General features: G+C 40.5%; 1 protein-coding gene across 1 annotated transcript in view; it reads left to right on the top strand.

Annotated features, from left to right (window-relative positions):
* The window catches only part of LOC147368299 (adhesion G protein-coupled receptor E2-like), a 41,994-nt gene extending 28,507 nt beyond the window's left edge, over positions 1-13,487 (top strand). Inside the window, 4 exon segments of the mRNA XM_086413552.1 lie at positions 11,571-11,637; positions 11,999-12,090; positions 13,084-13,252; positions 13,338-13,487. Of these exon segments, the coding sequence (XP_086269678.1) occupies positions 11,571-11,637; positions 11,999-12,090; positions 13,084-13,252; positions 13,338-13,487 (478 nt within the window).
* Positions 13,488-14,514: the final 1,027 nt, after the last annotated feature.

The following is a 14,514-nucleotide window of genomic DNA, read 5'->3' on the forward strand; positions in this document are numbered from 1 at the left end:
AATGGCCATTCTGACCAGGGTGAAATGATTTGATTTGCATTTCTCTAATAATGAGTGATGTTGTGCATCTTTTCATGTGTTTGTTAGCCATCTGTATGTCTTCTATGGAGAAATGTCTGTTTAGTTCTTTGGCCTACTTTTAGATTGAGTTATTCATTTTTCTGGTACTGAGCTGCATGAACTGCTTATATATGTGGCACATTAATTCTTTGTCAGTTGTTTTATTTCCTCCCATTCTGAAAGCTGTCTTTGCACTTGCTTATACCTTCCTTCATAGGGCACAAGCTTTTAAGTTTAATTAGGTGCCATTTGTTTATTTCTGCTTTTATTTCCATTACTCTGGGAGGTGGGTCTTAGAGGATCTTGCTGTGATTTATGTCAGAGACTGTTCTGCCTATGTTTTCCTCTAAGTGTTTTATAGTTTCTGGTCTTAACATTTAGGTCTTTAATCTATTTTGAGTTTATTTTTGTGTATGGTGTTAGAAAGTGTTCTAATTTCACTGTTTTATAGGTGTTTGACCAGTTTTCTAAGCACCACTTGTTGAATAGACTGTCTTTTCTCCGTTGTATATTTTTGCTTCCTTTGTCAAAGATAAGGTGTCTATATGTGCATGGATTTATCTCCAGACTTTCTATTTTGTTCCACTGATCTATATTTCTGTCTTTGCGCCAGTACCGTACTGTCTTGATGACTGTAGCTTTGTAGTATAGTCTGAAGTCAGGAAAGTTGTTTCCTCCAGTTCCATTCTTCTTTCTCAAGATTCCTCTGGCTACTTGATGGGTTTTGTGTTTTCATGCAAATTGTGAAATTATTTGTTCTAGTTCTGTGAAAAACAGCATTGGAGTTTCATAGGGATTGCATTGAATCTATAGATTGCTTTAGGTAGTATACTTATTTTCTCTATATTGATTCTTTCACTCCAAGTACATGGCATATTTCTCCATCTAGTTGTGTCATCTTTGAGTTCTTTCATAAGTGTTTTATATTTTTCTATATATGGATCTTTTGTTTCTTTAGGCAGATTTATTCCTAAGTATTTTATTCTTAATGTTGCAATGGTATATAGGATTGTTTCCATAATTTCTCTTTCTGATTTTTCTTTGTTAGTATATAGGAATGCAAGGGATTTCTGTGCATTAATTTTATATCCTGCAACTTTGCTATATTCATTGATTAACTCTAGTAATTTTCTTGTGGAGTCTTTATGGTTTTCTATGTAGAGGATCATGTCATCAGCAAACAGTGACAGTTTTACTTCTTTTCCTATCTAGATTCCTTTTATTTCTTTTTCTTCTCTGATTGCTGTGGCTATGACTTTCAAAGCTATGTTGAATAGTAGTGGTAACAGTGGGCACCCTTGCCTTGTTCCTGATTTAGAGGAAAGGCTTTCAGTTTTTTGCCATTGAGAATAATGTTTGCTGTGGGTTTGTCATATATAGTTTTTGTTATGTTGAGGTATATTCATTCTATGCCTACTTTCCCAGGCAATGGCACCCCACTCCAGTACTTTTGCCTGGAAAATCCCATGGACGGAGAAGCCTGGTAGGCTGCAGTCCATGGGTTTGCTAGAGTCGGACATGACTGAGCGACTTCACTTTCACTTTCATGCATTAGAGAAGGAAATGGCAACCCACTCCAGTGTTCTTGCCTGGGAGAATCCCAGGGATGGGGGAGCCTGGTGGGCTGCTGTCTCAGGGGTCACACAGAGTTGGACATGACTGAAGCGACTTAGCAGCAGCAGCAGCAGCAGCCTACTTTCTCGAGTTTTTATCATAAATGGATATTGAATTTTGTCAAAGGCTTTATCTGTATCTATTGAGATAATCATACCATTTTTATCTTTCAGTTTGTTAAGATGGTGTATCACATTGATTGATTAGAGAATATTGAAGAATCCTTGCATTCCTGAAATGAAGCCCACTTGGTCATGATGTATGATCTTTTTAATATGTTGTTGGATTCTGTTTGCTAGAATTTTGTTGAGGATTTTTACATCTATGTTCATCAGTGATATTGGCCTGTAGTTTTCTTTTTTGTGGCTTTTGTTTGGTTTTGGTATCAGGATGATGGTGGCCTCCATAAGGCTCAGACCCAGGTGTGCTGTGCATTTTGTGCCTTTCCCAGGTCCAAGCAACTCAGGTGACCAGGTGCTTGGCGAGCACACTGTCCTGGGTGGGCCATGCATCTTATGCACCTCCCCGGTCCAAGCTGCCCAATTTCTCTGTTGCACAAAGAGGGCACTATGCCAGGTGTGCTGTGTTTCTCCTCTGGGGAGCTGGTCTCAGCCTGTGACATTCCCGGCCAATGTGAACTGTCCAGGATCCAAGGAAGACATGGTTATCGACTGACAGCCTGCTCACAGTTTGATGGGAAATGCAGTCTCTGGGGCCAAGATTGCAGCAGCCCCTTGCATTCCAGCTCTGGCTGTCACAGTCTTACCTCTCTGCCTCCAGGGAAAGAGGGTCATAAATGGCAGCAGCTTACTCCTTTTTGGTTTTCACTAGGGCACAATATTTGTTCTGTGAGCTGACCAGGTTTCACCATGCAGCACTTGAGCCTTCCTGCAGGAAAGGTCCTTTGATTTTCTTTGTCTCTCTGGCATTCACATGGTTTAGGTTGCTGTGTTATAGTAGCCTCCTCCGATTGTCCACAGAACATTCAGATCCAGTCCTTACCCTAAGAACCAGCCACCAGCCCAAACCTCTACACCCAACCCCCACTAGTTGCTGGTGGACTTGAGCAGCATCTGAGCTGTTTCTCTGCTAGTAATTGAGGTTCAGAACGTATTCTGTGGTGAATTTTTTTGTTGTTGTTGTTATGTTGCCCTCTGAGTTTCCTCTATCTCCCAGAGTTTGCTTAAGTTTGTATCAGTTGCATTAGTGATGCTATCTAACCATTTCATCATCTGCCACTTCCTCCTCTTTCTGCCTTCAATCTTTCCCAGCAACAGGATATTTTCCAATGAGTCAGATTTTCACATCAAGCAATCAAGGTAATGGAGCTTCAGCCTCAGTTCTTCCAATTAATATTAAGGGTTGATTTCCTTTAGGATTGACCAGTTTGATCTCCTTGCAATTCAAGGGACTCTCGAGAGTCTTCTCCCACACCACAGTTTGAAAGTATCAATTCTTTGGCACTCAGCCTTCTTTATGATCCAACTCTCATACCCATACATGACTATTGGAAAAAGCATAGCTTTAACTATATGAACGTTTGACCACAAAATGCTGTTTCTATACATATAGAAAGAGAGAGAGAGAGAGAGAGCTGTGTACATGAACTCTTTGTACATTTTAGAGATTTGTCCTTTGTCAGTTGCTTCATTTGCAAATATTTTCTCCCATTATGATGGTTGTCTTTTCATCTTGTTTATGGTCTGCTTTGTTTGACTTTTTTCTTGTTTCTTGAGGTATGCCTGTATTGCTATGCTATAAACTTTCCCCTTAGTACTGCTTTTACAGTGTCCCACAGATTTTGGGTTGCTGTGTTTTCATTTTCATTCGTTTCTATGCATATTTAGATTTCTTTTTTTATTTCTTCTGTGATTTGTTGGTTATTCAGCAACGTGTTGTTCAGCCTCCATATGTTGCCATTTTTAATAGTTTTTCTACTGTAATTGAGATCTAATCTTACTGCACTGTGGTCAGAAAAGATGCTTGGAATGGCTTCATTTTTTTTTTATTTTATTTTACCAAGGCTAGATTTATGGCCCAGGATGTGGTCTATCCTGGAGAAGCTTCCATGTGCACTTGAGAAAAATGTGAAATTCATTGTTTTGGGGTGAAATGTCCTATGGATATCAATTACGTCTAACTGGTTTATTGCATCATTTAAAGTTTGTGTTTCCTTGTTAATTTTCTGTTTAGTTGATCTATCCATAGGTGTGATGGGGTATTAAGGTCTCCCACTATTGTTGTGTTATTGTTAATTTCCCCTTTCATACTTGTTAGCATTTGTCTTACATATTGTGGTGCTCCTGTGTTGGGTGCATATATATTTATAACTGTTATATCTTCTTCTTGGATTGATCCTTTGATCATTACGTAGTGTCTTTCTTTGTCTCTTTTCACAGCCTTTTTTTAAAGTCTATTTTATCTGATATGAGTATTGCTACTCCTACTTTCTTTTGATCTCTATTTGCGTGGAATATCTTTTTCCAACCCTTCACTTTCAGTCTGTATGTGTCCCCTGTTTTGAGGTGGGTCTCTTGTAGACAACACATATAGAGATCTTGTTTTTGTATCCATCCAGCCAGTCTTTGTCTTTTGGTTGGGGCATTCAACCCATTTATGTTTAAGGTAATTATTGATAAGTATGATCTCATTGCTATTTACTTTATTGTTTTGGGTTCAAGTTTATACACCCTTTTGGTGTTTCCTGTCTAGAGAAGATCCTTTAGAATTTGTGGGAGAGCTGGTTTGGTGATGCTGAATTCTCTCAGCGTTGGCTTGTCTGTAAAGCTTTTGATTTCTCCTTCATATTTGAATGAGATCCTGTCTGGGTACAGTAACCTGGGCTGTAGGTTATTTTCTTTCATTACATTAAGTATGTCCTGCCATTCCCTTATGGCCTGAAGAGTTTCTATTGAAAGATCAGCTGTTATCCTTATGGGAATTCCCTTGTGTGTTGTTTGTTGTTTTTCCCTTGCTGCTTTTAATATTTATTCTTTGTGTTTGATCTTTGTTAATTTGATTAATATGTGTCTTAGGGTGTTTCACCTTGGGTTTATCCTGTTTGGAACTCTCTGGGTTTCTGGGACTTGGGTGATTATTTCCGTCCCCATTTTGGGAAGTTTTCAACTATTATCTCCTCAAGTATTTTTTTCATGGTCTTTCTTTTTGTCTTCTTCTTCTGGGACTCCTATGATTCAAATGTTGGTGTGTTTAACATTGTCCTTGAGGTCTCTGAAATTGTCCTTATTTCTTTTAACTCATTTTTCTCTATTCCTCTCTGATTCATTTATTTCTACCATTCTATCTTCTAATTCACTAATCCTATCTTCTGCCTTGGTTATTCTACTATTTGTTCCCTCTAGAATGTTTTTGACCTCATTTATTGCATTACTCATTATTTATTGACTCTTTTTTATTTCTTCTAGGTCCTTGTTAAACCTTTCTTGCATCTTCTCAATCCTTGTCTCCAGGCTATTTATCTGTGATTCCATTTTGATTTCAAGATTTTGGATAATTTTCACTATCATTATTCAGAATTCTTTATCAGGTAGATTCCCTATCTCTTCCTCTTTTGTTTGGTTTGGTGGGCATTTGTCCTGTTCCTTTACCTGCTGGGTATTTCTCTGTCTCTTCATCTTGTTTATATTGTTGTGTTTGGGGTGGTCTTTCTGTATTCTGGCAGTTTGTGGAGTTCTCTTTATTGTGGAGTTTCCTCACATTTGGGTGAGGTTTTACGGGTGGCTTGTCAAGGTTTCCTGGTTAGGGAAGCTTGTGTCAGTGTTTTGGTGGGTGGAGCTGGATTTCTTCTCTCTGGGGTGCAATGTCCAGTAATGAGTTAGGAGATGTCAGTGGGTTTGGAGTGACTTTGGGAAGCCTGTATATTGAAGATCAGGGCTGTGTTCCTGTGTTGCTGGAGAATTTGTGTAGTATTTCTTGCTCTGGAACTTGTTGGCCCTTGGGTGGTGCTTGGTTTCAGGGTAGGTATGGAGGCATTTAATGAGCTCCTGTTGATTAATGTTCCCTGGAGTCAGGAGTTCCCAGGTATTCTCAGGATTTGGACTTAAGCCTCCTGCTTTTGGTTTTCAGTCTTATTTGTACAGTAGTCTCAAGACTTCTCCATCTATACAGCACCATTGATAAAACATCTTGGTTAAAGATGAAAATTTTCTCCACAGTGAGGGACACCCAAAGTGGTTCACAGAGTTACATGAAGAAGATAAGAGGGAGGAGAGAGTTAGAGGTGACCCAAATGAGATGAGGTGGAATCAAAAGAGGAGAGAGCAAGCTAGCCAGTAATCAATTCCTTATGTGTGCTCCACAGTCTTGACCGCTCAGAGATGTTCACAGAGTTATACAGAGAAGAGAAGAGGGAGGAAGGAGACAGAGGTGGCCAGGAGGATAAAGGTGGGAATCAAAAGGAGAGAGACAGATCCAGCCAGTAATCAGTTCCCTAAGTGTTCTCCACCGTCTGGAACACACAAAGAGATTCACAGGGTTGGGTAGAGAAAAGAAGGGGGAGGGAAGAGATAGAGGTGACCTGATGGAGAAAAAGGAAAGTCCAAAGGGAGAGAGATCGGTCAAGCCAGTAATCTCACTCCCAAGTAAAGTAGGTACTGAAGATTGGGTTCTTAAAGGTACAAAATTGATAACAAATGCCAAATAGCAAATATTAAAAATCTAGAGTAGAGGTTGGATTTTCAAAAATACAGTATTAAAGAAAAGAAAAAAAAGTCACAAAAATTATTTTTTTAAATTATATATGAAGTTTGCTTTAAAAAATAGGGTCTCTCTCTCTCTTTTTTTTTTTTTTTTTGCAAAGCAATAGTAGGTTATAAGAATGAAAATTAAAGGAGTAATAGAGGACTTAAACATTTTTAAAATTGTTTTAAAAAGAATGATAGTAAAAATAGTAAAAATATATCTAGGACTTTCTCTGGTGGTGTTGTGGGCAGTGTGGGGTCAGTTCATTTTCAGATAGTTTCTTGGTCCAGCTTATATTTCCCAAGATCTATAGGCCTCTTCCTTGGAGAAGGCAATGGCACCCCACTCCAGTATTCTTGCCTGGAAAATCCCATGGACAGAGGAGCCTGGTAGGCTGCAGTCCATGGGGTCGCTAAGAGTTGGACATGACTGAGAGACTTCACATTTACTTTTTTTTTTTAACTTTACAATATTGTGTTGGTTTTGCCATATATCAAAATGAATCTGCCACAGGTATACATGTGTTCCCCATCCTGAACCCTCCTCCCTCCTCCCTCCCCATACCATCCCTCTGGGTCATTCCAGTGCACCAGCCAGCCCAGTTTCGATGCACTTTTACTTTTCACTTAAATGCACTGGAGAAGGAAATGGCAACCCACTCCACTGTTTTTGCCTGGAGAATCCCAGGGACAAGGGAGCCTGGTGGGCTGCCGTCTATGGGGTCACACAGAGTTGGACACGACTGAAGTGACTTAGCAGCAGCAGCAGCATAGGCCCCTTCCTATGTAGTCAGTACTAACTACAGGGTTTTAATCTATTACACCTGTCACTTCCATGGCAGTTTCCTCTATTTTAGCTTCTTCCGTTTGCTAGTCTCTTCAGTGTCTGATTTACTGCCTGACACAAGGGGGAGGTGGTGGACACTTTTTTAGGCTCACTTGTTCAATCGCGCTGTCGGGAGGGAGGGACGCTGCAAACAAATAACACTGGCGTGTGCTCACAGTGTCTCAGCCAAACTGGGCCTGCCCCCACTCACAGCATGTGTGCTTTCCCTGACTACACTGCTCAGGCTTTAGGTTGCTCCGCTGGGAACCGTCCAAGGCCGGCCCTTGCCTGCATGTACCTCCCAGGTCTAAGGCACTCAGGTAGTCCTCAGAGGCACAGACTTGGTTGGGCCTCATTTTGTGCCCTTCCCAGGTCCGAGCAGCTCAGGTGATGAGGTGTTTGGCGAGCGTGGTCTCTGCGACTTACTGCCTCCCCCGTCCCTGCCACTGGGTTTTCTGGGTGTACAACTGGCGCACCTTCCCAGGTGGATGTTGACCATCCAGAACCCCAAGAAGTCTTAGTTAGCAAAGAAGCCTGCTTACAGTTTGGTAGATAATGTCTCTCTGGGGCTGCACTTGCCCCCTTCCAGCTCTGGCTGCCTGTCACCGGAGGGGGATGGTCTGCAGCTGGCTAGGTCTGTTCAGTCCTTTGTTCTGTGAGCGGGCCTGACGGTGTCCTAGGTTAGGACCCCTCACATAGCTCTAGGCAGTCCTTTGTTCTGTGAGCGGGCCTGGTGGTGTCTTAGGTTAGGGTGTTTCCCGTGATAGCTATCCCACAGGCTGGTTTGCTAGCCCAAGTTAGTTCCCTCAGGTTGACCTTGGGGCATTCGGGCCTGGTCCTTACTCTAAGCAATGCAGCCTGCACCTCCTTGCCCAGCCCCCGCTTGTTAGTGGCGGGTGCAGGCGTCTGTGCTGCTTCTCTGCTGGGGGAGTTACCATTGGGCACGTAATCTATGGGGTTTAATTATTTATTTTTCCTCCCAGTTATGTTGCCCTCTGTGGTTCCAAGGCTCGCCACAGACTCGGCAATGAGAGTGTTTCCCGGTGTTTGGAAACTTCTCTCTTTTTAAGACTCCCTTCCCTGGATGGAGCTCTGTCCCTACCTCTTTTGTTTCTTTTTCTGTCTTTTAAATTTTTTCTATCTCCTTTTGAAGGCAATGGGCTCCTTTTCTGGGTGCCTGATGTCCTCTGCCAACATTCAGAAGTTGTTTTGTGGAATTTACTCAGTTTTTAAATATTCTTTTGATGAATTTTTGTGGGAGAAAGTGGTCTCCCTGTCCTATTCCTCTGCCATCTTAGGACCACCCCACTATGGTCTCCTTTTCTGTGCAAAAGCTTTTAAGTTTAACTAGGTCCAATTTTTTATTTTAATTTTATTTTCATTACTCTAGGAGAAGAATGGGGGGAAAAGATCTTGCTGTAATTTATGTGGAAGAGAGTTCTGCTTATGTTTTCCTCTAAGAGTTTTATAATGTCTGGCCTTACATTTAGGTCATTAATGCATTTTGAATTTATTTTTGTATATGATGTTAGGGAGTGTTTCATATCATTCCTTTACGTGTAGCTGTCTAGTTTTCCCAGAACCATTTACTGAAAAGATTGTCTTTTCTCCATTGATATATTCTTTTCATTGTGTCAATATTGTTCTGCAACACTGTATATGTTTTATGTGTAGGACGTATTTCTATGTTTGTATACCCTACAACCTGTTTACCACTGATAATTGGGTTTCCATCCATTACCATACAGTTGAACCACTTTGCCCATTTCACCTCTCCCCAAGCTCATATTTTCTCTTCTGTCAGTACTCTATTATCTTCTTCTATAGGGAGAGGGCAGTTGTTTGGTTTAGGCAGTTCATTTATTTTGTTTGTTTATTGATTTGTCATAGTCCACATGTGAATTAAATCAGACTGTATTTGTCTTTCTCTATCTGGCTTCTTTCACTTAGCATAATAAACCCAGCATCCATTCACGTTGTAACAATTAGCAAGATTTCCTCATTTTTATGGCTAGGTAGTACTACATGGCTGGTGTGTATGTGTGTGTATCACATCTTTATCCTTTGATAGGCACTTAGTATGCCTCCATATCTTTGCCATTGCAAATAATGCCGCAGTGAACATAAAAGTCTGGACATCATTTTGAGTTAGTGTTTTTGTAGTCCTTATAATTACCCAGGCACAGGATAGCTGGATCACATAGTAGTTCTATTCTTAATGTTTTTGAAGGTATCAGTACTGTCTTCCATAGTGATTGCATCAGTTTACATTTCTAGCAACAATGTATAAGAGTTCCTTTTTCTCCACATTCTCACTTACAGTGATTATTACACACGTGTTTGATAAGACCCACTCTAACAAGTGTGCTGGAATGTCTCACTGTGGTTTTGACTTACATTTCCCTAACATTCATGATGTTGAACATTTTTCATGTGCCTGCTGATAATCTCTATGACCTCTTTAGAAAATGTCTCGTTAGTCCTGTACCATTTTTTAATTAGGCTGTTGGTGGTAGAGATGTGATAAAATGCACACTGGTACTCACAACAAATTTCTATGCTGGACCATAAAGAAATCTGAATGCCAAAAACTGATGCTTTCAAATTGTGGTGCTGTAGAAAACTCTAGAGACTGCCTTGGATAGCAAGGAGATCAAATCAGTCAATCTTTAAGGAAACCAACACTGAACATTCACTGGGAGGACGATGCTGAAGCTGAAGCTCCAATACTTTGGCCACCTGATGTGAAGAGCAGACTCATTGGAAAAGACTGTTTCTGGGAAGATTGAGGGCAGGAGAAGGGTGTGACAAGGATGAAATTGTTGGATAGCATCACCAACTAGATGACATGAGTTAGAGCAAACTCAGGGAGATAGTGAAAGATTGGGAAACCTGGCGTACTGCAGTTCATGGGGTCACAAACTTAGCAACTTAACAACTCACAACAAATTCTTATGCTGGTAAAAACTGATGTCGACCTGCATCAGATGGTTTCTGAATCACTGGCCTTTCTAGATAGTTTAGCAAAAAGTCAGAAAACTTTCCCTACAAACACAAGGTAGTAGATACTTTGGTTTTGTGGGTCAAACAGTCTCAGTTGCAATTTTCCACCTCTGTCCTTGTAGTTCAAAAGCAGCCACAGAAAAGATATAAGAAAATGAGTGTAACTCTGACCCAGTAAAATGCATTTCCAAAATCAGACAGCAACCCAGTGTGGACCACAGGCTGCAGTATGTCAACCCCTGTCTCTGTAACTCTCTCTTTGGTTCTTCCTGGTGGATCCAACTAGCGTGGTCCTAACATCTCCCAAATCGCACACAGTTCCTATTTAGGATCAAGCACCAATTCTATAATTTCTATCAGTGTGAACTTCAGTTACTGACCCTGTATCCCTATGCCTCAGATGCCTGATCTGTAATCATTTGATTACGTGTGTCGTCATGAGGAATAACTTGTTTAACGCACATGAGCCTGCCATAACAGTGTCAGGCTTACTGTTATTATCTCTCTCTCTCTCTCTCTCTATCACTCTCTCTCCCTTCTTGGCTGTCCCCAATTTTTTCACCCCATCTACATCTACTCATCCTTCACCTCTCATCATAAACACAACAGAATTCTCTCAGGGAACCCTTCCCAGTATCAGAACATCCTACAGGTCTGACTAGGTTATAGATCCACCTACATGTTCCCACAACTCCTCATATTTGATCATAAGCTTCATCATTTTTATTGTTTCTATTGTCTAACTATCAATAAGCCTACAGAGCTAGGAACTCCTTGAAGAAAGAGATCGCTCTCTTAATCATACTTGATCTTCAGAGCCAAGAACTGACCCTAATAGAGAAAGACAGACTCAATATTTGTCTCATAAACCATAAATTAATGTTTATTGATTATTGTCTTTAAAACATGTACATTTCTTTCTGCCAGCATATGAGGGCCAAGACTTAAAAGGGCTTTTTAAAATAAGTTTATGTTTATTTAAAACCACTTTTTTACATTGTGATTTACTTGGGAAAAAAGCTGCACATGATTAATGTGTATAACCTGACAAATTGGGAATAAGTACACACCCATGGCCTTTACTAATATCAAGGACATACATAGCTTTCAATTATGCAAAATAATAAGTTCAGAAAGTCTACTATAGAACATAGTGCCTATAGCTAATATTGTGTTGTGTATTGAAATTTGCTAAGGGTGATCTTATGTGAAATATTCTGACCAAAAAAAAAAAAAATAATAATAATAATTAATAATAAAATAATAAAGGAGTTAGGAAAAACGTTGAGGAATGAGAGATATGTTCGTCTATCAATTCTTTATCCACAAAGGCTAATATACTCTTGATTCTCAACCACCTCTCTTAGATGCTGGCTCAGCACAGAGAAAGGATTTGTATGGACATTTCTTGGCCCTGTCTGCACCATCTTCTCTGTGAGTAATGGATGACATCAGAGGATCTTTCCTCCCTGGCTGAGGGTGAATTAAAACCACAAGCAAAAAGAGGGCTATGGACAAGGTGACCAATTATTCCAATTAGCTGAGGAATGAGAGAGTCCCGGGATGCAGAAATTCCCATTTTAAAACCAGGAAGGAGCATTTCCTTAGACATAGCACTCTCGGTGTTTAAACATGTAAATCCCCATGCAAAGTGAGTTACTGGTGTTCAGTCTGGTTTTCTATCACTGTTATGAAATACAAACCCTTCCTACCTGCTGATTTAGATGTTGGATGAGCCACAGGGAAGGATTAGCAGATCTGGATGCACTTAATATCCCTTGTGATGTTTCTGCAGATTAATTTAGTTTTCTTCCTGATAACATTCTGGATTGTGAAAAAGAAGCTTTCCTCACTCAACAGTGATGTGTCCACTCTCCGGAAGACTAGGTGAGATGGATCAGAGGTATATATCGCCACCCTACCCCACCACACCCCCCCACACACACCGCACCATAAAAAGCATGGTCCAGGAGCAAGGACATAGAGTTCCAAGCTTCTAGTGTCCCTTCACAGGGTTTCAAGGGGACTTGAGAGGAGGAGTTCAGCCACCCTCTTGGAAGCTTGAATACTGTTTTGTTGCTGATACCTAAGTCAAAAATATTCCATTCATCTCTAACCCGAGAATGGAACTATTTTAGCTACAAAGGAAATTGATTTTATTCTGGTAAACAGGGATTACCACCATGACACTATAAGAAAAGTCCTGAGAATATGTATATCCTTATAAATCACTTACATACCTGACACAGGCCCCAGCATTCCCTTTCATGCCCATGTCTTTATTCATGTTCGTCCCACTACCCTTATCTGCCCTGCTCTACCTGGTGAAGTCAGGTTGATTATCTATATATCATATCTTCTAATAAGCCAAGGATATCCTTGCTTTCTTTTCCTTTACACAGAATGAATCATCTGACAAAGCATGCTCTGGGTCAATTCATGGAGATGGAAAAGATAGGGAAATCATTGGAGGGACCAGGGCAGAGGGACCTTCAATTTCACAAGTATAATTGACCATTGTATTTGTCTTCCCAAAAGGTGGTAAGGTCTGTGAAATCAGAAATCTTGCCTTTCTTATTTTTAATGCTCAGGGCCAGCACAAAGCCATGTGCACAGAACATCCACAGTAATATTAGTTAATTGAAACTTGGGATATTCATCCTATTACAGAAAGCCATATTATGAAGTTTCACTACCAACTTCAGTCTAAGATAATATGCCATTCCAGAACAACAACAAAAAAATTTCTTTTAGATAATCCTTCACAGTAAACATCAGATTGGCCACAACTAAGTCAGAGGCATTGTTTGAGTTGAAAAGAGATGGATTTCATTGTGTTGGTCAGGGTGCATAGTGAATCTTTTTTGTCCTCCTACTCAGGATGCTAACATTTAAAGCCACAGCTCAGCTCTTTATCTTGGGATGTACATGGTGTCTGGGAATCCTGCAGGTGGGACCAGCTCCCCACGTCATGGCTTACCTCTTCACCATCATCAACAGCCTGCAAGGTTTCTTCATCTTCCTGGTGTACTGCCTCCTCAGCCAGCAGGTACCACTGTCTGACTCCTGCTTAGGACTCTTCTCATCCTCTTTTCTCTCTGAGAGCTGATGCAGAGCATGCTTTGTCTCTACAGGTGCAAGAGCAATACAATATATGGTTCAAAGTGATCAAGAAAAAGAAAACTGAGTCTGAGGAGTACACACTCTCCAGCAGGGCCATGTCGGAACCCTCTAAACATAGTGAGGTAAAATCATGCATTTCCCCAGAGCACTTCACTGATTGATTCATTGAGCAGCACATTCCTATCATACTGGACAATTGGGTATAAATCAGGTGATATCCTATGATGACTCACACTGGTTTACATCTAAACTCACTCAGGACATTCCTCTGTCATGAAAGAATGTCTTCCTCTTACTTCTGCTCATTGCATTTCTATTCTCATCTTGACTCTCATACATAACTATCTTCTTATTCTCCACCTGGGTTGAGCACCTATTTTGTCCATGCAGCATGGACTTTTTCATGCACAAACTCTTAAGGAAGAGTATAGTCCTGTGTTAAGCTCAATAAGCAGTAACTGTGGATCTGAAGCACAGACGCACAAGCTAACCAGAGTCACAGGACCATCATTTAACCCATATCAACCCTAGTACCCCTCTATATGTGTGTGTGTGTGTGTGTGCCAAATTGCTTCAGTCACGTTTGACTCTTTGAGACCCTATGGACCATAGCCTACCAGACTTCTCTGTCCATGGGATTCTCCGAGCAAGAATACTGGAGTAGGTTTCTATGCCCTTCTCCAGGGGATCTTCTCAACCCAGGTATTAAATGCTTATCTCCCGAATCTTTCTGCATTGGCAGATGGGTTCTTTACCACTAGTGCCACCTGGGAAGCCACCCCTGTATATAGAAAACAGTAAATACACGGCTTATGTAGTCATAAAAGTAAAGTATAAGGATTACATTAGATTGGAGAATTTCCTTAAAAGTAATCATTCCTGGGATTTGCAACATGCACAAATAATGCAAAACATCAAAAAAAATCACAGAGGTCATAGAGAGATCCTGGCACTGTGAATCTTACCAAGAATTTGTATTTTTGAGTTTACAAAAACAGTTCTCATGTTTTCTAATCATATATTCTTCACATCACCACTTGAAAATAAGGTATTACTGTTTCTATTCGACAGATGAAAACACTGAGACCCATGGGGTCTATATGAATTGTGCAAGGACCTCAGCCCACCATTTCTCTCAATGTTTTCACTCTCTCATAGTGTCAACTGATGCACAGAAGTTTTAATTTT

The sequence above is a fragment of the Bos grunniens genome, chromosome 7 (genome assembly GCF_055505025.1).
Source record: "Bos grunniens cultivar Pamir isolate PY7600 chromosome 7, Bosgru_T2T1.0, whole genome shotgun sequence".
NCBI classification, from domain to species: domain Eukaryota; kingdom Metazoa; phylum Chordata; class Mammalia; order Artiodactyla; family Bovidae; genus Bos; species Bos grunniens.